Genomic DNA, 21,472 nt, shown 5'->3' with positions numbered 1-21,472 from the left:
TAAAAAAGTTATTTATTTTATTATTTTTTAAAGATTTTATTTATTTATTTGACAGAGAGAGATACAGCGAGAGAGAGAGCACAAGCAGGGGGAGTGGGAGAGGGAGAAGCAGGCTTCCCGCCGAGCAGGGAGCCCGATGCGGAGCTCGATCCCAGGACCCTGGGATCATGACCTGAGCTGAAGGCAGACGCTTAATGACTGAGCCACCCAGGCGCCCCTAAAAAAGTTATTTCTATTTAATTCTTCTTTAGTATTTTAACGTATACGAGAGAGTGTTTTATGATCTTTAAAATGGCTTTTATTTATTTATTTAATTTTATTTTTTTAAAGAAAATCTTTATTTAAAGAAAAAAAATGGCTTAGTGGCAGTGAATCCTAAAGGAGATTTTCAAATACTGTTCTACATACTTTCTGGTTTATTTAATTAATTGGGTTCAGAATTGAAGGAGTGTGTAGGCCTAAGAGTTTAGTTCTCATCTTCTTCAATTTTGTACAGTAAGGTAGGGAAGAAGAAGGCGGTTGTTTAGATTTCAAGTTGACAAGAGTGACTCACCCACTACCTTCAAATGTACGGTGTATGAATACGCCAAGAGAGAAGAAACTAAACGAACAGGTAAGTACAAATCAGAGAAGTCTGAATCCAATATTTTTGCCTGAGCTATCTTAATGACGCAGGCTTTACACGGTGCTTTATGCCCAATGCATTTTTTTATTATAATTGCACAGGCTAAGCTGCAAGGCTCCACAGAACGTGCAGTTAAACTACATCATAGGACTCCCCTAAACACAATTTGAGAATGATATTTTCTTGAGCACACTAAGGTAACGATATTTTCTTTCTGTTCAAGTAGCTAGCTACAGGGTATTTGCTCTAATAGCCTCACTGAAACAACAAATTAAATCAGGTTGGGACTCTGTCTTGGGTTCACTCAAGCAGGAGGATTATTTCCAAAATAGACCACGGGTGCTTTCCGGCCAGCTCTAGGTTCCTGGCAGAGTCTGCCTTGAATCTGCCTTAAGTCTGCTGAGCCCTTTGCAAACAAGGGAAGGATCTCTGCAGAGACTTCCAGCCTCTACCCATTTTTCTCAGTATCATTTAACACAAGGACACTTGCCCATGCTACAGTGACATCAAAGGTAGCAGGTTTCTGCCTTCAGTCGCTCATTTAGGCATCCAGTGTCATGGTATGGGTGTTTGTGGCCAAAAGATGTAGGCTTATCATTCAGTTTAGTCCATAGGAAAATAGCATTTGTTCTGAGAATCAATGGGGAAATGGCAAATTGATTTAAAGAGCTTCCTGTTGAAAAGGAAGATGCCCAAGGACACCAAGGATGTTGAAGATGCCAATGATGAGCTAGGAAAACACAGACACAAACACGATACACCAACACAGACATGTTACAAAGAAAGTCTTCTGGCACCTTGACGTTGGCATTTCGACCATTATATTCTTCCACCAAATTCCACGTACCCAAATATATAACATAGGTGATAAAGCAGCAGGGAACCATGTTACAGAATTACAGAATTTCTCTCTTTTGTGTTCTCTGCGGCCACTTCTTCCCAGGGGCACCGAAGTTTCTAGACCACTCCCCAAAAATGCTTTATTCTCTTCTTTATTTCAGGCAGATTTTACGAGAATGGAGCAGGGAAGAATTATCTTTCTGATATTAATATCACCTTTTTTTTTTTTTTTTTGAGTGAGACTGAATCAAAAAGAACTAAGAAAACTTTGTCCAGTCTTCTTCCTTTTTAAAGCCCTTGCAGAGGGGACAATGTCAGCAGTTACATCCTTTGGTAATGCCAGGGACAACTCAATAAAGCAGTCAAAAGACTTCCTTTGATAATTACAAAGAATGGAATCACCAGGTTTGCAGAGAAACCTCCTGGTGTCTCCATTACTACTAGACACAAATTTCCAGACTTAGATACAATGTGCCCATCGCTTTTTATGTCATCCTGTCTTTGGTCTGTGCTTGGTCAACAAGAGCGCCATAATGCTTCTGTTCATAGCAGTTCTCTTTCTTCCCTCCCTTTTCTGAGTTTTTCCCCAGCACACCCCCCGCCCCCGCCCCCGCCTGGGACCAATGGCAACATCAAACAGTATGAATAATAATGGAGAAATAAAAGTGTTCAGCAGATCCTTACTCTGACATTCTCCAAAACTCGTGGAATTGATCTCTCTTTCTCTTTCCCCCTTGCTCAATCCCGATGCAGGCGAAGGTGACATAGCTGGAATATTAATTTCACAATTTTGCAAAGCTTAATGTATGTGCTTTCTCTTAGTTCATTTTAATTTAGTTTTGATTGATAAGGAACGTGCAGTTAAGCTTTCACAGTAAAGGTCATGGCTGCTGTGGATTTTTAAAGACTATAGTTTGATTCTGGCTTTTTTTTTTTTTCTTTTTTCATGGTGCTTTTCTTGTCAAAAAGCTGGTATTTAGAGTTGTTCCACTGAGAATTTCATACAACTACCATTACCATCTTAGACTCTTCATATTTAATTACACCCTAAAGTACGCATTTTCGTATGACTTGTTTTAATCATATCATGAACTTTAGGTTTGTCTAAACCCTGATTTCCTTTTGAAAAAAAATTATGTATACTTCTCTTACTGCCACACTACAGGATTTATTTAAAGATTCCCAATGGAATTCATTCTTGCACTAATACCTGTTCAGATGAATTCTCAGCAATTCAACCAATATAGTTTTTGTTTTGTTTTGTTTTGTTTTTAAGGTAGAGAGAGGGAGGCGGTAGGGGCAGAGGGAGAGGAAGAGAGAGAATCTCAATCAGGCTCCACAGGCTCAGCGCAGAGCCCGGACGCAGGGCTCGATCTCACGACTCAGTCTGAAATCAAAAGTCGGATGTTTAACTGACTGAGCCATCCAGGTGCCCCTAGAGTAGTCTTTTATTTAGAGACACAGATCATCAGATCTGGCCAAGAACTGAACAAAACACAAATAAGAACTGTCATAACAACTCTTAAAATCTAGAAGTACAACCAACGTCCTTAAACTCACTACAATAAAGGATCCCATTGACCAATTCCGAATGTGTAAGCATGATTCTCCTGAATAAGACAGGTTTACATCGTTGGTACAATAGCTTTGACCTTTTTTCTTTCCAACCTATTTTGTGAACAGGTGCTGTTTCGAAGGCAAGCTTTAGACTTCCTTTTGTAGTACACACTGGTATGCTAGCTGGTCTTCCTGAACATTTACTAATAAGATTGCATCAGTGTCATTTTCAAAGACATGTGAGTAATTGATATGTTCTTAGAGAAAAGACAAAGCAGGCAACATAGCTTTTAAAGGACTTCCATGCTTGCCTTTGTTTTTAATTAAATATTTAAGCCCTTCAAAGGGATTTATTAACACATCTGCAATTCAGATTGATTCATTTTGACCCTGGTGTTTTGACAGATGGCCCTTCAAGAATATGGTATTTTGCACAGCATTTAGACCACGTCAAGGAATCTGATCAGGGATGGTGTTAATCTTCACACTGCCCTTCACAATAAAATGAAGTATAAGACCAATATATTTTCAAAATAAAAAGAGGATAACATGGGTCCAATTGAAGTGTTATTCCTGACTTCAATTTCCCTGTTTTTTCCTGGAGTATGGTGTTCAGTATGTCTTGGGGGAGGGGCAGGGAATCACATCTAACAAGGCTACATGCTCTCTTTCACCCCCCTCCCCCCTGGAAAAGACAAGATAAAAAACAACCTAAGGGAATGGGAAAAACAGATCTGGGATAAAGCAAAATACTGATTAAAAGACAAGACTGATGTAGGTTTGTTTGCAGGTGCTGTGAAAAGAAGAAAATCTGTGACAGAGACCAAATAATTACCACTGGGGGAAAAGTCTCATTACCCTTGTTGAGTGGTGAGGGAGAAATCTATGGGAATCTTAACATCAATTAGGATTCTAAGATCACTCAATTATGGAGCCTCCAATCACCAAAAAGAAATGGATTCTCGTTTGGGCTGCTGGATCCTATTCCATAGATGTTATAGAAGGTGAAGACAAAACTGGCCCCATTCCAAATATTTCAGTCTGACAGCCACCTGAATAATTTCGATGCTTAAATAAGCAGCTGGCTGTGGGGTAGGAGTACGTATTTTACTTTTTATTTCTGGTAAAAAAAAAAAAAAACAAAAAAAACACTTTTTTGAAAACCTGATTAAATACCAAATTCTTAATGAATTTTGCTTCCATCAAGGTGAAAATGGCATTTGAGCTGGAGTCGCCTATTAAATGGATGCATCAGGATGGTCTGTCAATCCTTGATGCCCACCAGCATTTCAGAACACGGTTTATTTTATCACAGCAAGATTCACACATGAGAAAGTCCTAAATGTATACCATATTGAGAAAAGCAGGAGCTTGGTCAATAAAGCAATATCTCAACATCAACTGAAGGTGGGCCATTAATTGGAGGAGCCACATGGTTAGAGAGAAATGTGAAAAGAATGTGAAAATATTCCTCTTTGAGAAACATTTGTTCAATGAAATCACTACAATTAGTGAGAAGACATAGGGAGAGCAGACCCCAGGTTCATACTTAGCAACTCATGCTTATGAGGAATGTTCCACATGGAACTTCATTTCCTCTGACCTGGCCTCAGGGATACTCTAGGGGTCTTTCAATACCGGGGACTAAATAAATTCCTACTCAAATTAACTGGCTTTTGTCAGCATAGGGAACTCTCAGCCAAAACAGCTTATTTAATTCCCCACACTGTTATAGTAAGAAGGCAATGATATTTCTCCCCTGAGGAGGGAAAGGATGGAGGGACTCCTGAGTGACTTCCAAAATGTGGTAATCATTATGACTCCAGACTTGCCTTTTGCCCCGTAACTGCTGAATTTCACCCAGTAATATGGCCAACTTTCCTTCTCAGATGGGGATGCTGGTCATGCTCCCCTGTTTTGAGTCACGGAGGAATTGCTCCAGCCAGCAAAGGAAAGGCTTCAGAGCCAAGTCTGAGTGGGTGGGCAAGAGGCTGGGGCCATGGGGGCTTTGCCTGAGAAACAACCACAGCTGTGGCCATAAACAAAACTTGTGCTGGGGCTGGAGGGTGGGGGGCACAAAGAGGATGGGCAGAGTGATTCTCTTCTGTCTTCCAATTTTAATCAGAACCTTCACCAGACCTCATTAAACAGTCTCTTCAATCCCCTGCCCCAAAGAGAAATGAAGTGCATATCCTTCCTTCCTCCGGAGTTGCTTCATCCTGACCAATCACACTCATGAGAAAATGTAAGTAATAGCAACCACCAAAATGGGGGTTAGTCTGCATCCCCTAAGATTAAAGCACCTTGGAGCTTTCATTGCTAATGGTAGGATAAATGATTATTATTTACCATGAACAGTCTTTGGAATCATTTCATAATAAAAAGTAAGAAATAAAACAAGAAGCAATGTTAGGTTTACAAGGGCCAAAAAGTTACAACGTACGCCATCACTAGTTCATATTTATCGAAAAGGTGAAGCCAAAGGAACACACTTAACCACAGTATAAATAATTAAAGCGCAAACCACTCACTGCTTTCTTTCTTTTTTTCCTTTCTAAGGGGAATGTTTAAAAAGACTGATAATGATTAAAAAAAAAAAAAAAATGACCAGTAGTCTTAAAAACTAGGAGACCACTAAGAAAGCATTTAATCTCTTCTCATTACTCCTGCAATCCAAACCAATCATATTTATGTTCTATTGTCCATCAGAGCTGTTTCACGAGAATATGTCACAATCTCTACACGGCGAAGAGTTAATGAGACAGCAGCTCTTATCTGCCACTTCTTTTAACTGAAGGGAAAAATAAATCCATTTTTTTATCCAGGCCCTTTATTTTGACCACCATCCACATCTTGCCCCCCCCCCCCAACTGAGCACATAATGGATCCTCCAAGAACATCCAGCAGGTTCTGTCACTATTCTGAGAAGCTTTCGCCGAACTCTCACCGTGATTTACTTCTACCCCATTTATACACTGGAAATCTATTTTCAAGAAGCCTCAAGAGACAACTGCAGCCTTAGGCAGGGGTCTCGGGAAGATAGGAGCCAGGGTGCTACTCACGTCGGTTTTCATACATACTCCTGGACTGGGCCCAGATTTTAAAAGGATCTGGTTTTTTCTGCCCAGAGCTGTCGGTTTGATCTGGAGCTGGGGCCTCTGCAGGTGGGTACTCGGGGAGCACCTGTGTGCTGTGGCCTGGGGAGGCCGTGTGTAGGCTCCGGTGGCTGGAGACGCTGTGCTGAGAGCTATTCTGGCTGTCTTTTCTTTCCAGTGGTTGCTGAAAGCAAGCAAGTGAGAGAAGCAAGGAGAGAAGATTGTTATTGGTTCTCCGAGTGGGTGTTTCCATCAGCTTGTTTTTGTTCAGCATGTCTACGCACACATACATAAATATATCAACAACATTTTGGCTTCCATCTTTCTCCAGCTAATGCTGCATGCAGATAAATCCCCAGGTGATTGGCAGACAGAGAGAGGGGAGGGCCAGATGGAAAGACATAATCACAAACCACATTGCTCTCTGGGCTGTAGCGGAAAACAAACCCAGTTTTCATCAGAGGTCCCCAGCTGAGACACCAGGCACATGTATTACAAGATGTATCAATTTAGCACCCTGATTTTTGTCACCCATTTTTAAAAAATGGTTTTAAAAGGTCCTAGGGCAAGGGTAGAATTGGGGAGACCTTAGGAGATTGCTGTAATTATTTAGGTGAGAGAGGATGATGGCTTGGCCCAGGGTAATGTGGCAGAGATGGAGAACAGCGGTCAGATTCTGGACGTATCCTGAAGGTTGAGCCAAGGGAATGGTTCATAGGTTGCGTGGAAGGTGTGAGAGAAAGGAATCAAGGATGGTTTCAACGTGGGGGTGGGGGTGCTGATCCAACTAGAAGACTGAAGTTGCCTTTTACTGAGACAGCAGGGATGATGGGATGATTACTTGGGTCTTTGAAGTTGGAACAGTTCAGTTCTGGGCTTATAAATTTGAGCTAGTAGACATCCATCTGGAGATGTCCAAATAGCAACTGGGTATTTGAGTTTGAAGTTCAGGGGAGAGAGACAACATGTTTCAATCACTTCAACATCCTCATGTTTTTGACAAAATATGTTGAGACAAAATACCAGGGTGATTTAAATGTAAGGCTGTAATACCCAGAAGAAATACAGTCAGGGCTAAAAATGTTCTTGGGCACTTCTCATTTTGCATCTTTCGATAATAAAACGCCCAATTTTTACCTGAAGGTTTGCCAGAAGTTCTTCTACACTATAAGGAAAAGAGATGAGACCTTTCAAAAAATCATGCCTAGCAGTCTGTGTGCACTGGTACTTATAAGCATATAAGTAATTATCGTATGAAGAGCTTCCATAATTCTCAGCCAGTCAATTTTGCAGGCATCACATTTCACCTCTTGATCTCCTGACCCTGCTGTTGCTTAAAAACCAAGATCGCACTTTATATATGGGTTGACCTCAGGAGGTCAGCCTTGTTAGATCTGCAACCTGCCCGAAGTCCAAGCAGTTTTCAAAGGGAAAGAGTTTCATCAAATTTCAATAGAATAAGCAGGTTCCTGTTCCTTAAAACCTGCTCAGCAAAAGACCCTTCCTATTTTATGAAATGCTCTTTCTTTGAATGTTGATTGAATGGAGAGCAAAACCTAGTGGGAGGAAAAATTCCTGGAGGATATGAAATAACTTCAGTTCTTCTTTTCTTGAATAAAAGATAGTGGTAAGCCCAGGTGTTCAGTTTCTCCCATTCAAAATAAAAACTCTGGAATCCTGCCTCTCACTTAATAGATGCTATGTCCCTATACTTACCTGCTTAAGAGCATCATAGAGGGACAAGAAAGGGTATCTCCATCCTCTCTTACAGAACCGGCATAGCATATGCTTTTTAAGTGGTTTAGAAGATCTTTGCTCCAGAGCATTTCAGTTCCTTCAATTTCCGTATAGCATCAAAATCTTCCCCTTGGTCTTACAATCAATCCTATCAAAACCATTCCTTGCTCTCTCCCCAGGTATCCTTCACCTTTCACTTCCCATCTCCATGGAAATGTTCAAGGTCCCCCTTCGTTTAAATCTCAGCCCCTTGACTCCCTTCCCTTCCAGTTTTTGCTTTGAAGTAAGTATTTGAAGTAAAGCCCAAGGAGGACAAAAATTTCATTTACCCCTGACTATTACAGATTACAGATTTGAATATAGATTTTGGCAAGGCTTCAAAGTTGAGGAAAATTGGGCATGTAGTTAATGAAAGCAAGATAGACCACCTAAAATTGTATTTGGTGTGCCTGAAAGGAGAAATTTGAGGCCCATAGTCTAAACTAGCAAAGAGGTCTTGGTAGAACTAGGAGAGGCTTAATTCACTCAGACTCTAGGGGACCACATACTCTGGTGAAGGTGCCAGGAAAACACACTGAGGTTTGGGCAGGGAAAACCACCACCATCCCCCATGTCACCACTGTTCCCTGAAGATGAAATGCTCAGCTCGGACCTGGATGGATCAGAACTCCAAAGACTTGGACTAAAACCTGGTTCTGCCAATTTTCAACAGTCCTCCCCAACAGCAAACTCGGCTCTTGGGGCCAGGTCTCTGATTTTTGCCCCAAGAAGCTCACTAGCTGCCTTCTTGCTTCCCTGGAGACATGCTGAAGACTTTCAGAGTCAGAAAATGTTCATGACAGATACATCCCCCACTCGCTTTTGCATGTGGGTGGAAATCTGTGTTTCTCTTCACTGTGGTCTTTACAAGGGTCTCGATTATAAATAAGCACATGCAGCATCAGCCCATTTTTGGTGCGAACACACTAGCATAGAAAGAAAAAATGGGATTCAGGGTGCCTTTCTCCCCCCTTATGTTTTCCTGTATTGTCTACTTTTTATAATGTATAGACAATGCTCATTATAATCAAAACAAAATTTAAAGCTATTTCTGTTTTAAAATAAACCTTGGTAAGGAGAAATAATGGAGACTGTTACTTTCTATTTTTTACATTTTTTTAAGATTTTATTTTTAAGTAATCTCTACCCCCCACATGGGGCTTGAACTCACAAACCCTGAGGCCAAGAGTTGCATACTCCACCAACTGAGCCAGCCAGGCACCCTTTTTTTTTTTTTTTTAAGATTTTATTTATTTGAGAGAGAATGAGAGACAGAGAGCACGAGAGGGAAGAGGGTCAGAGGGAGAAGCAGACCCCCAGCTGAGCAGGGAGCCCGATGCGGGACTCGATCCCTGGACTCCAGGATCACGACCTGAGCCGAAGGCAGTCGCTTAACCAACTGAGCCACCCAGGCGCCCTTTTTTTTTTTTTTTTACATTTTGGTTGTGTTTTGTTTTTGTTCTCCTCTCAGGAAAGGAGGAAAAAGATAGTTTAAATATAAAAGCAAATAATTCAACAGATAAAGGAGCTCTGAGTTCACCCAGAGAACTGCATCCCTCCATTCAAATGCCCACCTTGGTTCCTCAAATGAGTAGCAAATGCCAAATTGTGGGATTGGTCCATTGACACTAAATTCATTTCACAGTTAGTCAGTTGCCACCCCTACAGCTTCAGGCTCCCCCGTGTTGAGACTCCCCTTCACAAAGCCTCCCTGGGACCCAGAGGGAGCCTCACCGCAGGGTTATCTGAGGGAACTCATACTCTTCTTTCCCAGGGTCACCCTGTCGTCCCTGGAAACCGAATTATTGGCCATTCACTCCCTCTTCCTAAATTGGAGAAAAATTTCTTTCTGGCAGCCTTGCCCCACTGACAGAATCCGATAACAGGCTGGACTTTTCTCCCGTTAAGAATGCACATGTGCTTTTACCCACATGCCCACAAATGCATGTGCACGGATTCTGCCTGTCGCCTCACGGCTTCCCAAGACCCTTCAAGGGCTGTCCCCCATAACACATCTCTGCCACGGAGGACCTAGCAATCTCGGGTCTAACTGAAGAGACGGCTTTGCCGTTACCAGAGTGTGCAAGTGAAGTCTACCAGAGATGGCTCGGGCCACTTTGCAAATTTGAACACCCTTTCTCACCTCCCAACAAATGACTCACTTCGGTCCAATTTAACACAAAATGACAGAATGTGGAATGAGTGTGTAAAACTGCCTCTGAAACTGTTTCTGCATTCCTTTTAAATGCCATCTACACTTTGTTCCTAAATTTGGAAAATTAAAGTAAAGCAGCATCCCAAGAATATGCTTGAAAAACAATAACCCACACTAACGGGCTGATGCACAATCATCTGGTAGCTGTTTGGATTTTCCCCTGATAAGATTTAACCTCACTTTATGTTTCTTCCTAAGTTCAATTATGAAAACTAGGTAATTTGAAGATGCATTCTATATTTAATATCTCAGTACTCTTAAGTTTTTTGAAGCTATGCTCTGTGTGTTTGTGCAAAAGTTCAAAATATGCCTTTTGACTTTCTGTGGGCATGCTAATTAGCCATGATGTTGTCTTTTATCCAATTGGAGCTCAGAACTCTCCAGGAGAAAAGTCATGTTTATGTGTCTCTCAAATTAAAGTCAGCTTGTCCCCTTTACAGCAGCCTGGATTACCTCCTAGGGAACACCTGGCCCATGAGAACAAACTCACTTCTCAGCTAGTTATAGAACAGGATCAGAGTTGCATCTCATGGGATTGTCTTTCTCCTCATTTTCCTAAGAAAATGTTTTCAAAGAGAAGTATCTGTGGTTAAAGATACATTTTCAAGTCTGTTATTCTACACATACTAGCACTGTGCAAGCACCTAGCACAGAAATGACAGAACACCCAGACGAGGCCCCCTTAAGTAACTACCCACATTGCATTTATTCACTCAACCAATAAATATATACTGATGACTTCCTCTGAGCCAGATTCTCAGGGATACAATGGATAAGAAAGAAAGAGATGGTATCTAAACTCTTAGAATTTATACTTGTGTATTGAGGTGTGTGTGTGTGTGTGTGTGATGGATATTAATCAAATAATCCTAACAGTTTGATAAGAACATACTACAATGTCCTTTAGATAGGTGGTAGGGAGAAGCTTCTGGAAGAACAGGCCATTAATGGAAGCAGCATGTGCTCAGTCTTCAAAGCAAAAATGAGTTTGGACTGTCTGAAGAACAGAGAGAAGGAAGCAAGGGAGTAGGGTGGTGTGAAATGAGCTCAAAGACCAGATGCTGCAAGGGCTTTGTGAGCTACTTTCAAGAGTTTGGGACTCATTCTTAGTTCAGGGGAGAAGAAATTCACTAACGAATTTAAAGCAGAGATGTACCAGGAGCCAAGTAACTCCTAGCAAGTTTGGTCTGATTACTGAGGGGTGACTAGGTTAGTGTGGACAGGAGTAAAAGCAGGGAGCCGGTCAGGAGGCTATTGTGCAGTCTATGTAAGGGACCTGAGAGGTTTACACTAGGGAAGAGCATGATGAAGGGGAGGGACAAGTGAAGTCAAAGACATTTTGGTTCAGATTCGACAAGCATTGCTGAATGACTGAGTGAAGGGCAGGCAAGAGGAGGAGGGGGAGGACCCCTTGGAAACATGGATTTCCACCTCCCAGCTCTCCAGCTCGAGCAACTAGTTGAAAGATGTGCCACATATTAAGATGGATATTTCCTATGCTAGTTCTTGTCACTATTCTGATCTTTGTGAAGGAAGATTTTTATTTTTAAAGATCAGATCAGTTGACTAGGATGAGAGAAATGGGCTCAATTTTCAAAACTACATAAAAGTCCTTGGTCACACACTAGCCATAAACTTGTGTCATAAGACCTTTTAGAATAAAACTGTACCAATCTCGGGGCGCCTGGGTGGCTCAGTCGTTAAGCGTCTGCCTTTGGCTCAGGTCATGATCCCAGGGTCCTGGGATCGAGCCCCGCATTGGGCTCTCTGCTCAGCAGGAAGCCTGCTTCTCCCTCTCCCACTCCCCCTGCTTGTGTTCCCTCTCTTGCTCTCTGTCAAATAAATAAATAAAATCTTTAAAAAAAAAAAAAACTGTACCAATCTCCTAACACGAATGATTTCTTAACTATTGACAGGCCAAGGAAATCGGGAAGATGCAGCGGTTTTTATAAATGGAAATGGGGGAAAAAAAAATCAACTCATCAGTATTTCACGGAATGATTTCAAAATGAAGGTACTTATAAAGTGAGCTGAAAATATTTGCTCGGAAGAGCAAATGAATACAGACAGCACTTAGAAGCTTAAATGATGAAAAGAATTCATGTGGCTTAAAAATGACAAATTGATCCATTTTAAAGCAAAATTATTTACAGTTCACTTATCTGCCAAGACTGAAGGCCACTGCAGTGATTTACATGGACAACAGGAAAAACTCCAAGTGCTGATGAGATATTAGGCCAATGTCATTAAAGGTTGTGCAAAAATCAGAGGCTCAATTCTAAGCCAAAGCAGAGGATGGTCCTCGTCTCTTTATCATTTATGGGTCTAAGTCAAATAATCTCTTCTAAAAGGGCAGAAGAGAGGAATTAATGGAAAAGAAAAGGAAGGTAGCAACTGGATAGGAAAATGAATTTTGGTTCACACGGGATGTTTTAAAGAAATCTAATACAAAAGCAAAGTCTATTTTCTAGACTCCAAGGGGTTGAGGGTTTGGGTCATTGTGAGAAGCTGAGGGGCAAGGAGATTTACGGAAGCAATCCTAGTCTTTCTTCCATCTACTACTTCCTGCTTCTCCTGGGAGCCTGCAGGAGCTTTGACGCCATGTATTCTTGCCTAGTTGCGGGGCAAGTGGTTCTGGGGTGCTAAGACAACCAGGAGAGTTTGAGAAACAGGCAGGACACACAAAATGGGGTGATGTGCCCACTCTCTGGGCACATTCCCTAAGAGATCCCTCCCTCCCTCACATCTCTTAACAACCGGTTGTCAGCAATGTCCTTAGGATCCCTTCCGGGGGAGGGGAATGGAGGACCATGGAAGGGAAACCTGTCACTACTGCTCCCTTTGAGCTTGCTGCATTTGCTGCAAACAGCTTGGTGAAGAGAACAGGCTTCCTTGATCTTTCCAATATTTGGTGTCCCCTGTATGAACACTTTGTGTGAGAAGTCTTTTAGTTAAGTAGGAAAATTTTATCTCTTTTATGAATGTGGTATGCTTTCTTTGATCTGACAGTAACAGCTAAGTAGATATGGTTTCCTACATTGCTCAGGCTGCTGGGGAACTCAGAAAAATTCCATAGCTCAATCACAGCATCTCACCCTTGGGTCCTTTCTCTGGCTTTGTGGGACTACTTAACTTACATTGTTGTAATTAAGAGCTGAGTGATTTTCATTATGTTTGTCCCTGGTTCTACATGATCTTTCTGCTTTTTATTTATAATTATCATTTTTTATTTTAATTTTTTTAAGTAGGCACCACGCCCAGCATGGAGCCCAATGCGGGGCTTGAAGTCACCACCCTGAGATCAAGACCTGAGCTGAGTTAAGAGTTGGACCCTTAACCGACTGAGGCACCCAGGGGCCCCTATCTTTCTGCTTCTTGAACTTTTGAAAGTTTTGGACTTTATGCCCCATGAAGAGGATCCATATAGATGTGCCTGTTTATGTGGCTATTGTTTATCTCTCCCCAGCTGCGTGAGGGCAGGAATGTTTTCTCTTTCGATGTTGTTGTATACTGTCCCTGGATCTGGCATATAGAAGATACTCAAATACATGTCACTGAAAAAAGTACATAAAAATTTTGGTGATTTGAGACGATGAGTCCTTTTTTTGAAAGAAGCAATCAAAACATCATTTGTTTGTAAGTTCCATGAAGAAAGTCACCTGACCAACTTACTTATCATAGTATTTCCAGTGCCTCACACCAAACCTGACACTTACTAGATTCTTGACACTAAATGCTAAATAAGTGGATAGATGGATAGATGGACAGATGAAGGAAGGGAGAAAGGGAAGTAATAGTTCGGAAATGAGCTAGTGAGAAAACAAAAGTGAATGCTGACTTAAAGTTCAGGGTTTTGTGTATATTTAGAGTTTTAAATTCTTTTCTTTTTTTAGTTTATTATTATTTTTTTTAGTAATCTCTACACCCAACATGGGGCTCGAACTCACAACCCTGGGATCAGGAGTTGCACACTCTACTGACTGAGCCTGCCAGGCGCCCCTAGAGTTTTAAATTCTTACAAAATCCTCGTGTGTGATTCAGAATGAGAGTCTCAGTTAAATAAGTGTCCAGTCAGGATGATTAAATTGGGCCTCAGAATCAGTTTCCTAGTGAGGTCTAAAACCTGAGAGCAAATAGGTCTTATTTTTGTCTCTGCCATTTGGTAGAAAAATTCCTAATGTTATGGCTGTCCAGGTATTAAATTAATAACGTTTTATGAAGACACTGCCATTGTTCCCAATGAGTACAGAAGCCATAAACTCAACATTTAAAGTAAACCTACTAGATGAAACTGCTTATTAAGAGTAAGCTGTAGAGGCTGCCCAGGAGGGGAAACAAGATCAAAAAGTCCCTTTGTTCTAATAAAAACCCAACTACTTAATTATTGAAAACATTAAAAAAAAAAAAAAGTATGAGGGCAAAAGGAAGCTGTCAGTCACATGAGCAAGCCAACAATGTCAGGAGTCTCTAAGAGAAGAGCAGAAACATGGTCCTGGGTTAAGATGGTATATTCACAGAGCTAATGGTAAATCTCAGCATATCACAACCCAGGCACAATCTGCGTGCATTCATTACACAGCCTGCACAACTAACCCTATCTGCCGTTGTATGACTGGCTTTCTGGAACCACGACATCCAGTTTCCCCATGGACTCCCCCTGACCGCACCAGAGAAATCCCATCATCATCTGTCTCTCTGGCAGGACATCATCAAAATTCAAACTGGGGAAGGGAACCAGCTTTCAACCCATCGGTACAGAGCTACAGATCACAGATGTTAGCAATGCCCTACTGACAACAGCAGATCTTGGCTGAGAGTTCCCAAATTCTGTACAGCAGCTGCCCGAGTGTGCCAGCAACGCTGTGAAAGCCATCATCCCCGTCCTGGCACAGGAATCAGGTAAGGACAAGCCCCAGGCTGGGGGCTTGCTCTTTTCTCACTCGGCAACACACCAGTCTCTTAGCTTGTGGTAATTAAGAGCCAGCAGACTGTGGGCAAAGCAGTTAAGAAGGCTTTTTTCCTAGGAATGCAGCCGGAGTAATTGGCTTGCTGCTTGCTAATGACATGGCTTCTACAAAAATAAACTGTCATAGGCAATTCTCTTAACTGACTTGGTGAATACAGGCTCTATACCTGTTTGATATCCTTCGAGTTCAGCAGTGAATCCCAAAACACTTTGGGGAAGGAAAGATGCAGCTGGAATCCACAAAAATCCTTCTGCCAAGTAAGTGTAAACGGGATGCAAACCCGAAAAGAACGCCTTGCTACTTGAGGTCATGCTCCCTGTGCAAAGCTGCTGTATGGCCCCTGGTATGCTCCTTGTTAAGACTCCATCCCTGTGGGGTGTGTAAAAGAAGTCCGTGCATCACACAGCATGCTTGAGGGTGCCGGAGGAAAAAGGCTGGCTAACTGAAGCTCATGTGACAGATCTTCCAGGTTTGCTTCTCTTTTTCTGAAGGCTGAATAGGCTTCTATGACCCAGGGACGAGGACACACATGTGCCATGTGCGTGCACACACACACACACAAGCACGCCTTGGCATCTCTGTGGTTCCAATGTGGACACCTACTGGCACTTTTCAGCTGCAACATTAACACAAACTGACAAGGGAAACGGCCCTAGAGTCACATGTTTCAGTCACCACAGCCCTGTGCCATTGAAATCCCATCAATTATTGCAGGTTTTTCTCTTTGGACAACTTAGGAGCGGAGCTTAAGAATGCAGGAAGCTCCCTCTCTCATCTCCTTAATAAACTTCTGCCTCTCGCCGCCAGGCTTGCAGACAGGTGGAAAGAATCCTGCTGCAGCCCCTGTGAGTTGCAAAGTTTTAAAGGTTCTCCCTTCCCAGATGGCAGAAAGCTGTAAATTTTCCCTCCCCCAATAGTCTAAGCCACGTGGAAGTACCCCTCTTTATCCTAATGTTAATGAATGGGGAAGCTTCTTTCCCCCGGATCAATTTCACAGGCATCATAGTTCCAGATTTTGAGTTTTTAAGTAGCATTTTAATTTGTTATCAGTGCCCTGGGAGCAGAAGCTCACACCACCAAGCAAAACACCACAGCCTCTAAGCTATTAGCTAACATGTCAACTAGGTAATGCATCTTCAGGGAAAGCAGATTAGAAAGGACAGCAAAACATTGATTTTTTTTTCTTTTTAAAGAATCCTATACCTGCAGCATAATGCTGCTAAAGCTAGCAAAACAACAAAGGACATTTCGACAGCAAGGAAACGTCTTATTCTCAGTGCTGGGGCAGTGAACATTGTTCCATGTGAGCACAGATATATACACAGGGCAGAGCAATTCTTTTTTAAACCTGCAGCCTTTTTAATTTTGTAAATAATTCACCATTCAATGCATAAGAAAGCTCAGGGAGAGAATCTGCCCAGGTGAACGGATGGAAACACCAGTTAAGAGCAACCCTACTCAGGAAGCAGGTGGAGCTTTCCCCCACCCCCCCTCCCAAAGGAAACAATAGCATTTGTATCAAGTTAAAACACGGAAGAAACTCCATCCATTTGAACAAGAGTTGTAATGTATTTATACAGAGAAGATTCCAAATATACATTGTTTAACCTGGCTTCTGCACCCTGCCCACAAATCACTAGACAGTTAAAGATAAACCCAATACCTTCTCTATCAAACAGACCCCCAGAACTTAATAAAATGAGCCCGGGCTACTGTCTCCCCCACCTACTCTAAAACACATTTTGTGAAGTCAAGCAGATGGCGTCCCTTCCCACCACCAGCCCCTCACTCCCCCCAGACAAGAACCAAGTAACTGGTAAGTCCTTACCGACTTTGGGCTCTTCTTGGGAACTGGCAACCCTGGAAAAAATGCAACAAGGAGGGAAGAGGGGAAGAAATCATTAGCATATAAATGTTACCTTTTCCTTAAAGAACAATCCCCAGGTGTTTCATGGCAACCTAGCCATCTGCAGAGTTATGTCAGATTTCTCCCCAGCATCGGAGTTACCAGGCTGTTCATATCGAATCAAAGAAGAGGGAGGAGGAGAGCGAGAGGCAGGAGATCTATCTGCATTAGCTATGCTGGCTTGTACTGCAGCAGCCTGGAGGCTGGGAAAAGAAATTCACAGACCTCAGCGGCCTGGGAAATTGAACACTTGGACAGAATCTCAAATGCTCTTCTGGATTAAGAGAGACTTAACTTACAATTAAGTCCAGGATATTTCCTTTCCATATGATCCACTTGTCAATTGAAGCGGACCAATCAGGACAGAGGAAGGGGTATATATTTAGTTGCAGAGGACTACATGGATAAAATTAAATTTTTCTTTTCTTTTTTTTTTTTGGTCGTTTCTTTCCTTTTTTCCCCCTCTGCTTTTCAGGAGAGGAAATGCCTTCTTTATTTGGATGAGCTGAACACCAGAACAAAGGCGGATGCTCTTTTGCCAGCAGAGAACACAAATTCAACTTGGTGTAGGAACCCCTCCAGATCATGGGCACACCTCTCTGTGCATGTCGATCAGCCAAGCACACTCCTATTTAGCTTGGAAAGGACACTAGGTGGGGTCAGACCCTTAAGGGGAAAGCAGATTGTTGGGGAGTGAAATTTCATGGAGCTGAGAGAAGAGGAGAAGAAGGTATTCACTGATCCTAGCTGGCTCTTCCAGAACGCTGTCCTTCATGGGAGGGTGAGAGCTGGAAGGGGCTGGTGATTGCCTCACACTTCTAGAAAAGTCAGCAGCGATTAGGGGCAGACATATGGGAAATATGCCAACAGGGGAGTGTGGCAAAGGAGGGCTAGAAAGGAAAATAAAAGCAGATAATGGTGTTTCAAAGGTAATCATTTCTGCAAGCTGCCCTCTCATTTTTTATTTATTTTTTATTTTTTGTTGGAGCAAAGGTTAGAATGCAAAATGCAGATTCCATCTGTACTGGGCACAAAAGATATACTTGGGATCTGATGATTTTGCACTGGCAACTTCAACCGTTTTTAGAAACTAATCCCTCTATAGTGTGATGATTTCAATGCTTTGGGAAGTGACTTGTCAAACCGTGAGCTGTGCTAAGTTCAGCACAAGTAACACGAGGCAACGGAAGCCGGTGAGTAGGAGGAAGCCATCAGAGGAGTACTGTTAATGTGCTCACTGCAAGTGAGGCATGACTTGTCATGGATTGCTCGTCCCCAAAGGCACTGGGGACACTCTTCTGGCAAGGCTCATCACATCACCAAAACGAGGTCACCACGGTCTGGCCAAGTGGATCTCAGACTTCTAAGTACATACAGAGAACTTGGAGAACTGTTATAAATGCAGAGTCCCGGGCCCCACCCTGAGCGGGGCCCGGGAATCTGCAGTATGAACAAATCTGGGAGATTCTGACACAAGAGGTCTGAAGACCACATCTAAGGAGACTATGAGTATTACTCTTTCAAGTCGGGTGAACTCAGGCAGGCTTCAGTGGGTTGCTTCAGTGCCTCCGTTTATGAAATGGAGATAGGCTCACTTCATAGGATTTGGACAATGAGGACAACACATTGGAAAGCCTCATACCTGGCACAGAGTAGGCCCCTCAGTGTCAACCATGACACCTTACTTTGAGAATTTACACCATTCAGAAAAGAAGTGGTGATGGTCACCTTCCTCTAACTAGGGAAAGTCATTTGCCCAACAGGCTAACATACAGAAACCATTGTAGGGGAAATATTTTACCTATGGATGAGAATAACTGTGTTGAGCAACTCAGTTGTGTCATTATTCTTTAAAAATTATTAGGTGCTTTTATGTGTTCATTAATGTGATTCCCTCAGGGAATTTTATTAAGTCATATTAATGCTGGTCACTGTATACACTTCAAAATTGTGTAATTTTGTCTTCGAATTTAGATGTTTTCCTAATTCAGACTGACCTTCTTAGTTAACTGGAAGAAGCAACATTTCACTGTAGTTAGCTTTTACCAGACTTGACTTCATCCAGGATCCCAGTGACCCTCTATAAAAATGTGTCCAGAATCTCCAACTAGGTAGGGGGAGTCAGGGAAAATGGCTTTGATCTGTATTCTGCTTATCATGTATAAAACTGACCATCTTAGGGGTGCCTGGATGGCACAGTCAGGTACGTGTCAGACTCTTGCTTTCAGCTCTGGTCATGATCTCAGGGTCATGAGATCGAGCCCCGCATCAGGCTCCGCACTCAGTGTCTGCTTGGGACTCTCTCTTCCTCTCCCTCTGTCCCTCCCCCCTGCACTCTCTCTCTCTCTCAATGAATAAATAAATCTTTAAAAAAAAAACCTGACCATCTTAAATTCCCTGTCTTTTAAGATTTCATGTATAAAATAAAGGTACTTTTCTTTCTCTATCAGAGAGAAACACTTGCCCATTGAAAGGTTCAGGTATAAGGATGCTCACACTGCAGCATTGCTGGTATAAAGGAAACCTGGAAAGGACTGGAGGTTCTAAACAAACTGTGGAACAGCCAACCTATAAGGCAGTCTGCAGAGGTTAAAAGGAATGGGCTATCCCCCTCTATGTGTAACACGGATGGTCTCCAAAACACAACGTTGAATGCAAGCAGCACACTGCAGAATGGCAGGTACAGGAGGAGACGGGTGTTAAACACACCCAAACACACGCATGGGGTCCACTTTCCATGACCGTCCACACCAAACTCATAACCGGGCAAGGAAGTGCAGGGATCGGAGGGGCTAGTTTAAGCAGACGTGGCCTTCATCTAGAATCCTTTATCAAGAACACCATATTCATAGCTTGCTGAGGCAATACAAGAGTTATCTACGAATAAACATTAATTCATTAATGGCCCTTCCATTAATGGTACAAAACTGTTAACCAGTCTACAGCACACTGGGCTAACAGTTACAGTCTGCTTAGTGCAGACAATATTCCAAAAGACCCCAAGTCAACTGACACCACAAGTTGTATTTTACAACAAATAAGAAAAGCTTCTTTTAATTTAAAGAGGAATTTGTTCCTCTTTGCTACCTTCTTTCTAAAAAGCCAGCCCTTTTACAGGAGCCAGAACTGGCCACAAATTAGTATTCAAAATGTCAAAACTCGAGAGCCTCTACTCGAGTGCTTTTTAAAAAAGAAACCAAGGATTTGCTTTAAGTCCACATAGTCATTAAATCTTAAAATCTAATGAATATGAATGCTGGAACAAAGCCCCTGATTACAATTTATAATGGATTTTAGCCAAAACTACTCAGATGGTTTGAAAACAACTGGGAGACCTAATGGAAAATACTCAGAAAAGGTCATCATGTAGCAGAATTCTCCAAGACCTAGCACTGGATGGACGACAGAAAGCAGCAGGATCCCACACTTGCCGGCAAGACAGTGGTTTTCCCCAGACAAATCGCACTTCGTGTTCCCAAGGGGGCAGGAAGCTTGGGTTGTATACATCGTGTCACATGCTACAGACGAAGCACAGGCGAAGAGATAGCGCTTGTCTTCATGGGCTCACCTGTTTCCTTCAAAGAAAGGAAGGGAAATTTCGAGAAGATGCAGAAGAAAAAGTCTACGGATGGTACCATCTGCTCTTAGAGCCTAGATGACAGCAAATGCTATTTCAGAGGGGTCCCAGAAAAACTTTTACGGGGAAGGGTACATTCAAAGTGTGAGTCTAAGTGGGATTTATAGAAGTGAGAAATGTTGGGACCTGAATTTCCAAAGTTCCCTATGAAAAAGATGTCCTTTTGGAGAAAATAAATGGCAAATTCTCTGTTAAGTGACTGGAATGTGACCAAATAACATGAAGAGAACTCTTTCAAATATCAAGACCATAAACTATGCTACTGAACATGTTCTCCTAGAACTAAATGGTGAATGTTATTCTTGGTGAAATTTTATAAGGGTTGTATACAACAATTTATATGAAAAAAGTAAAAAATAACGGAATATATATGCATTTAGAAACAAAGACTGGAAGGTTACATGCCGAAACAGTGTGTTCTTTGGCTCATGGGGTCATGGATGGTTTTATTACCTATTTTAGTAACTGCTACAACAAGAAAAGCTTTATTTATTTATGAACACACACATAGACACCAATAGATACCACAGTAAACAAGAGCCTATATGTCTTTTTATGTAAGATGAATACAGCAAATTTCAGAACATTTTACTGCCCTTTTAAATCTCAAGAGCCATCACTGACCTCTACATCCTCCAAGAATTGCCAACTTCCCCCCCCCCACCAAATGAATGTATACATACAGTTTCTTTAAGTACTGCTGTTGAGATTAAGAATTGTGTTTATCTGCTGACTAAATGGACACAGGGAAGACATCGATAGTTCAGCTACGCTACCAGGGGAAGCCAAACAGAAGCCAGGCACTGCCCTTCCAGCACTGAGATGAACAAGCCTGAGTTGTGGGAAAGAGATCA

The 21,472-nt window shown here is 42.1% G+C and overlaps 1 protein-coding gene across 9 annotated transcripts in view; it reads right to left on the bottom strand.

Moving 5' to 3' along the window:
• MAGI1 (membrane associated guanylate kinase, WW and PDZ domain containing 1) overlaps positions 1 to 21,472 on the bottom strand; it is a 615,689-nt gene that overhangs the window by 28,402 nt on the left and 565,815 nt on the right. For 7 of the 9 annotated variants that reach the window (XM_034998455.1, XM_034998457.1, XM_034998458.1 and 4 more), the window contains exons 13-14: positions 16,904 to 16,935; positions 6,085 to 6,301 (exon numbers count right to left, since the gene is read on the bottom strand). In XM_034998455.1, the coding sequence (XP_034854346.1) occupies positions 6,085 to 6,301; positions 16,904 to 16,935 (249 nt within the window). Of the gene's footprint in view, positions 1 to 2,149; positions 2,234 to 6,084; positions 6,302 to 16,903; positions 16,936 to 21,472 lie in introns of all 9 variants that reach the window. The other 2 variants (XM_034998463.1, XM_034998464.1) reach the window with 1 other exon arrangement.

Source organism: Mirounga leonina, unplaced genomic scaffold, assembly GCF_011800145.1.
Source record: "Mirounga leonina isolate KUSES-001 unplaced genomic scaffold, KU_Mleo_1.0 Mir_94, whole genome shotgun sequence".
Classification (NCBI taxonomy): Eukaryota; Metazoa; Chordata; class Mammalia; order Carnivora; family Phocidae; genus Mirounga; species Mirounga leonina.
This window is presented reverse-complemented; position numbering and strand designations above follow the sequence as displayed.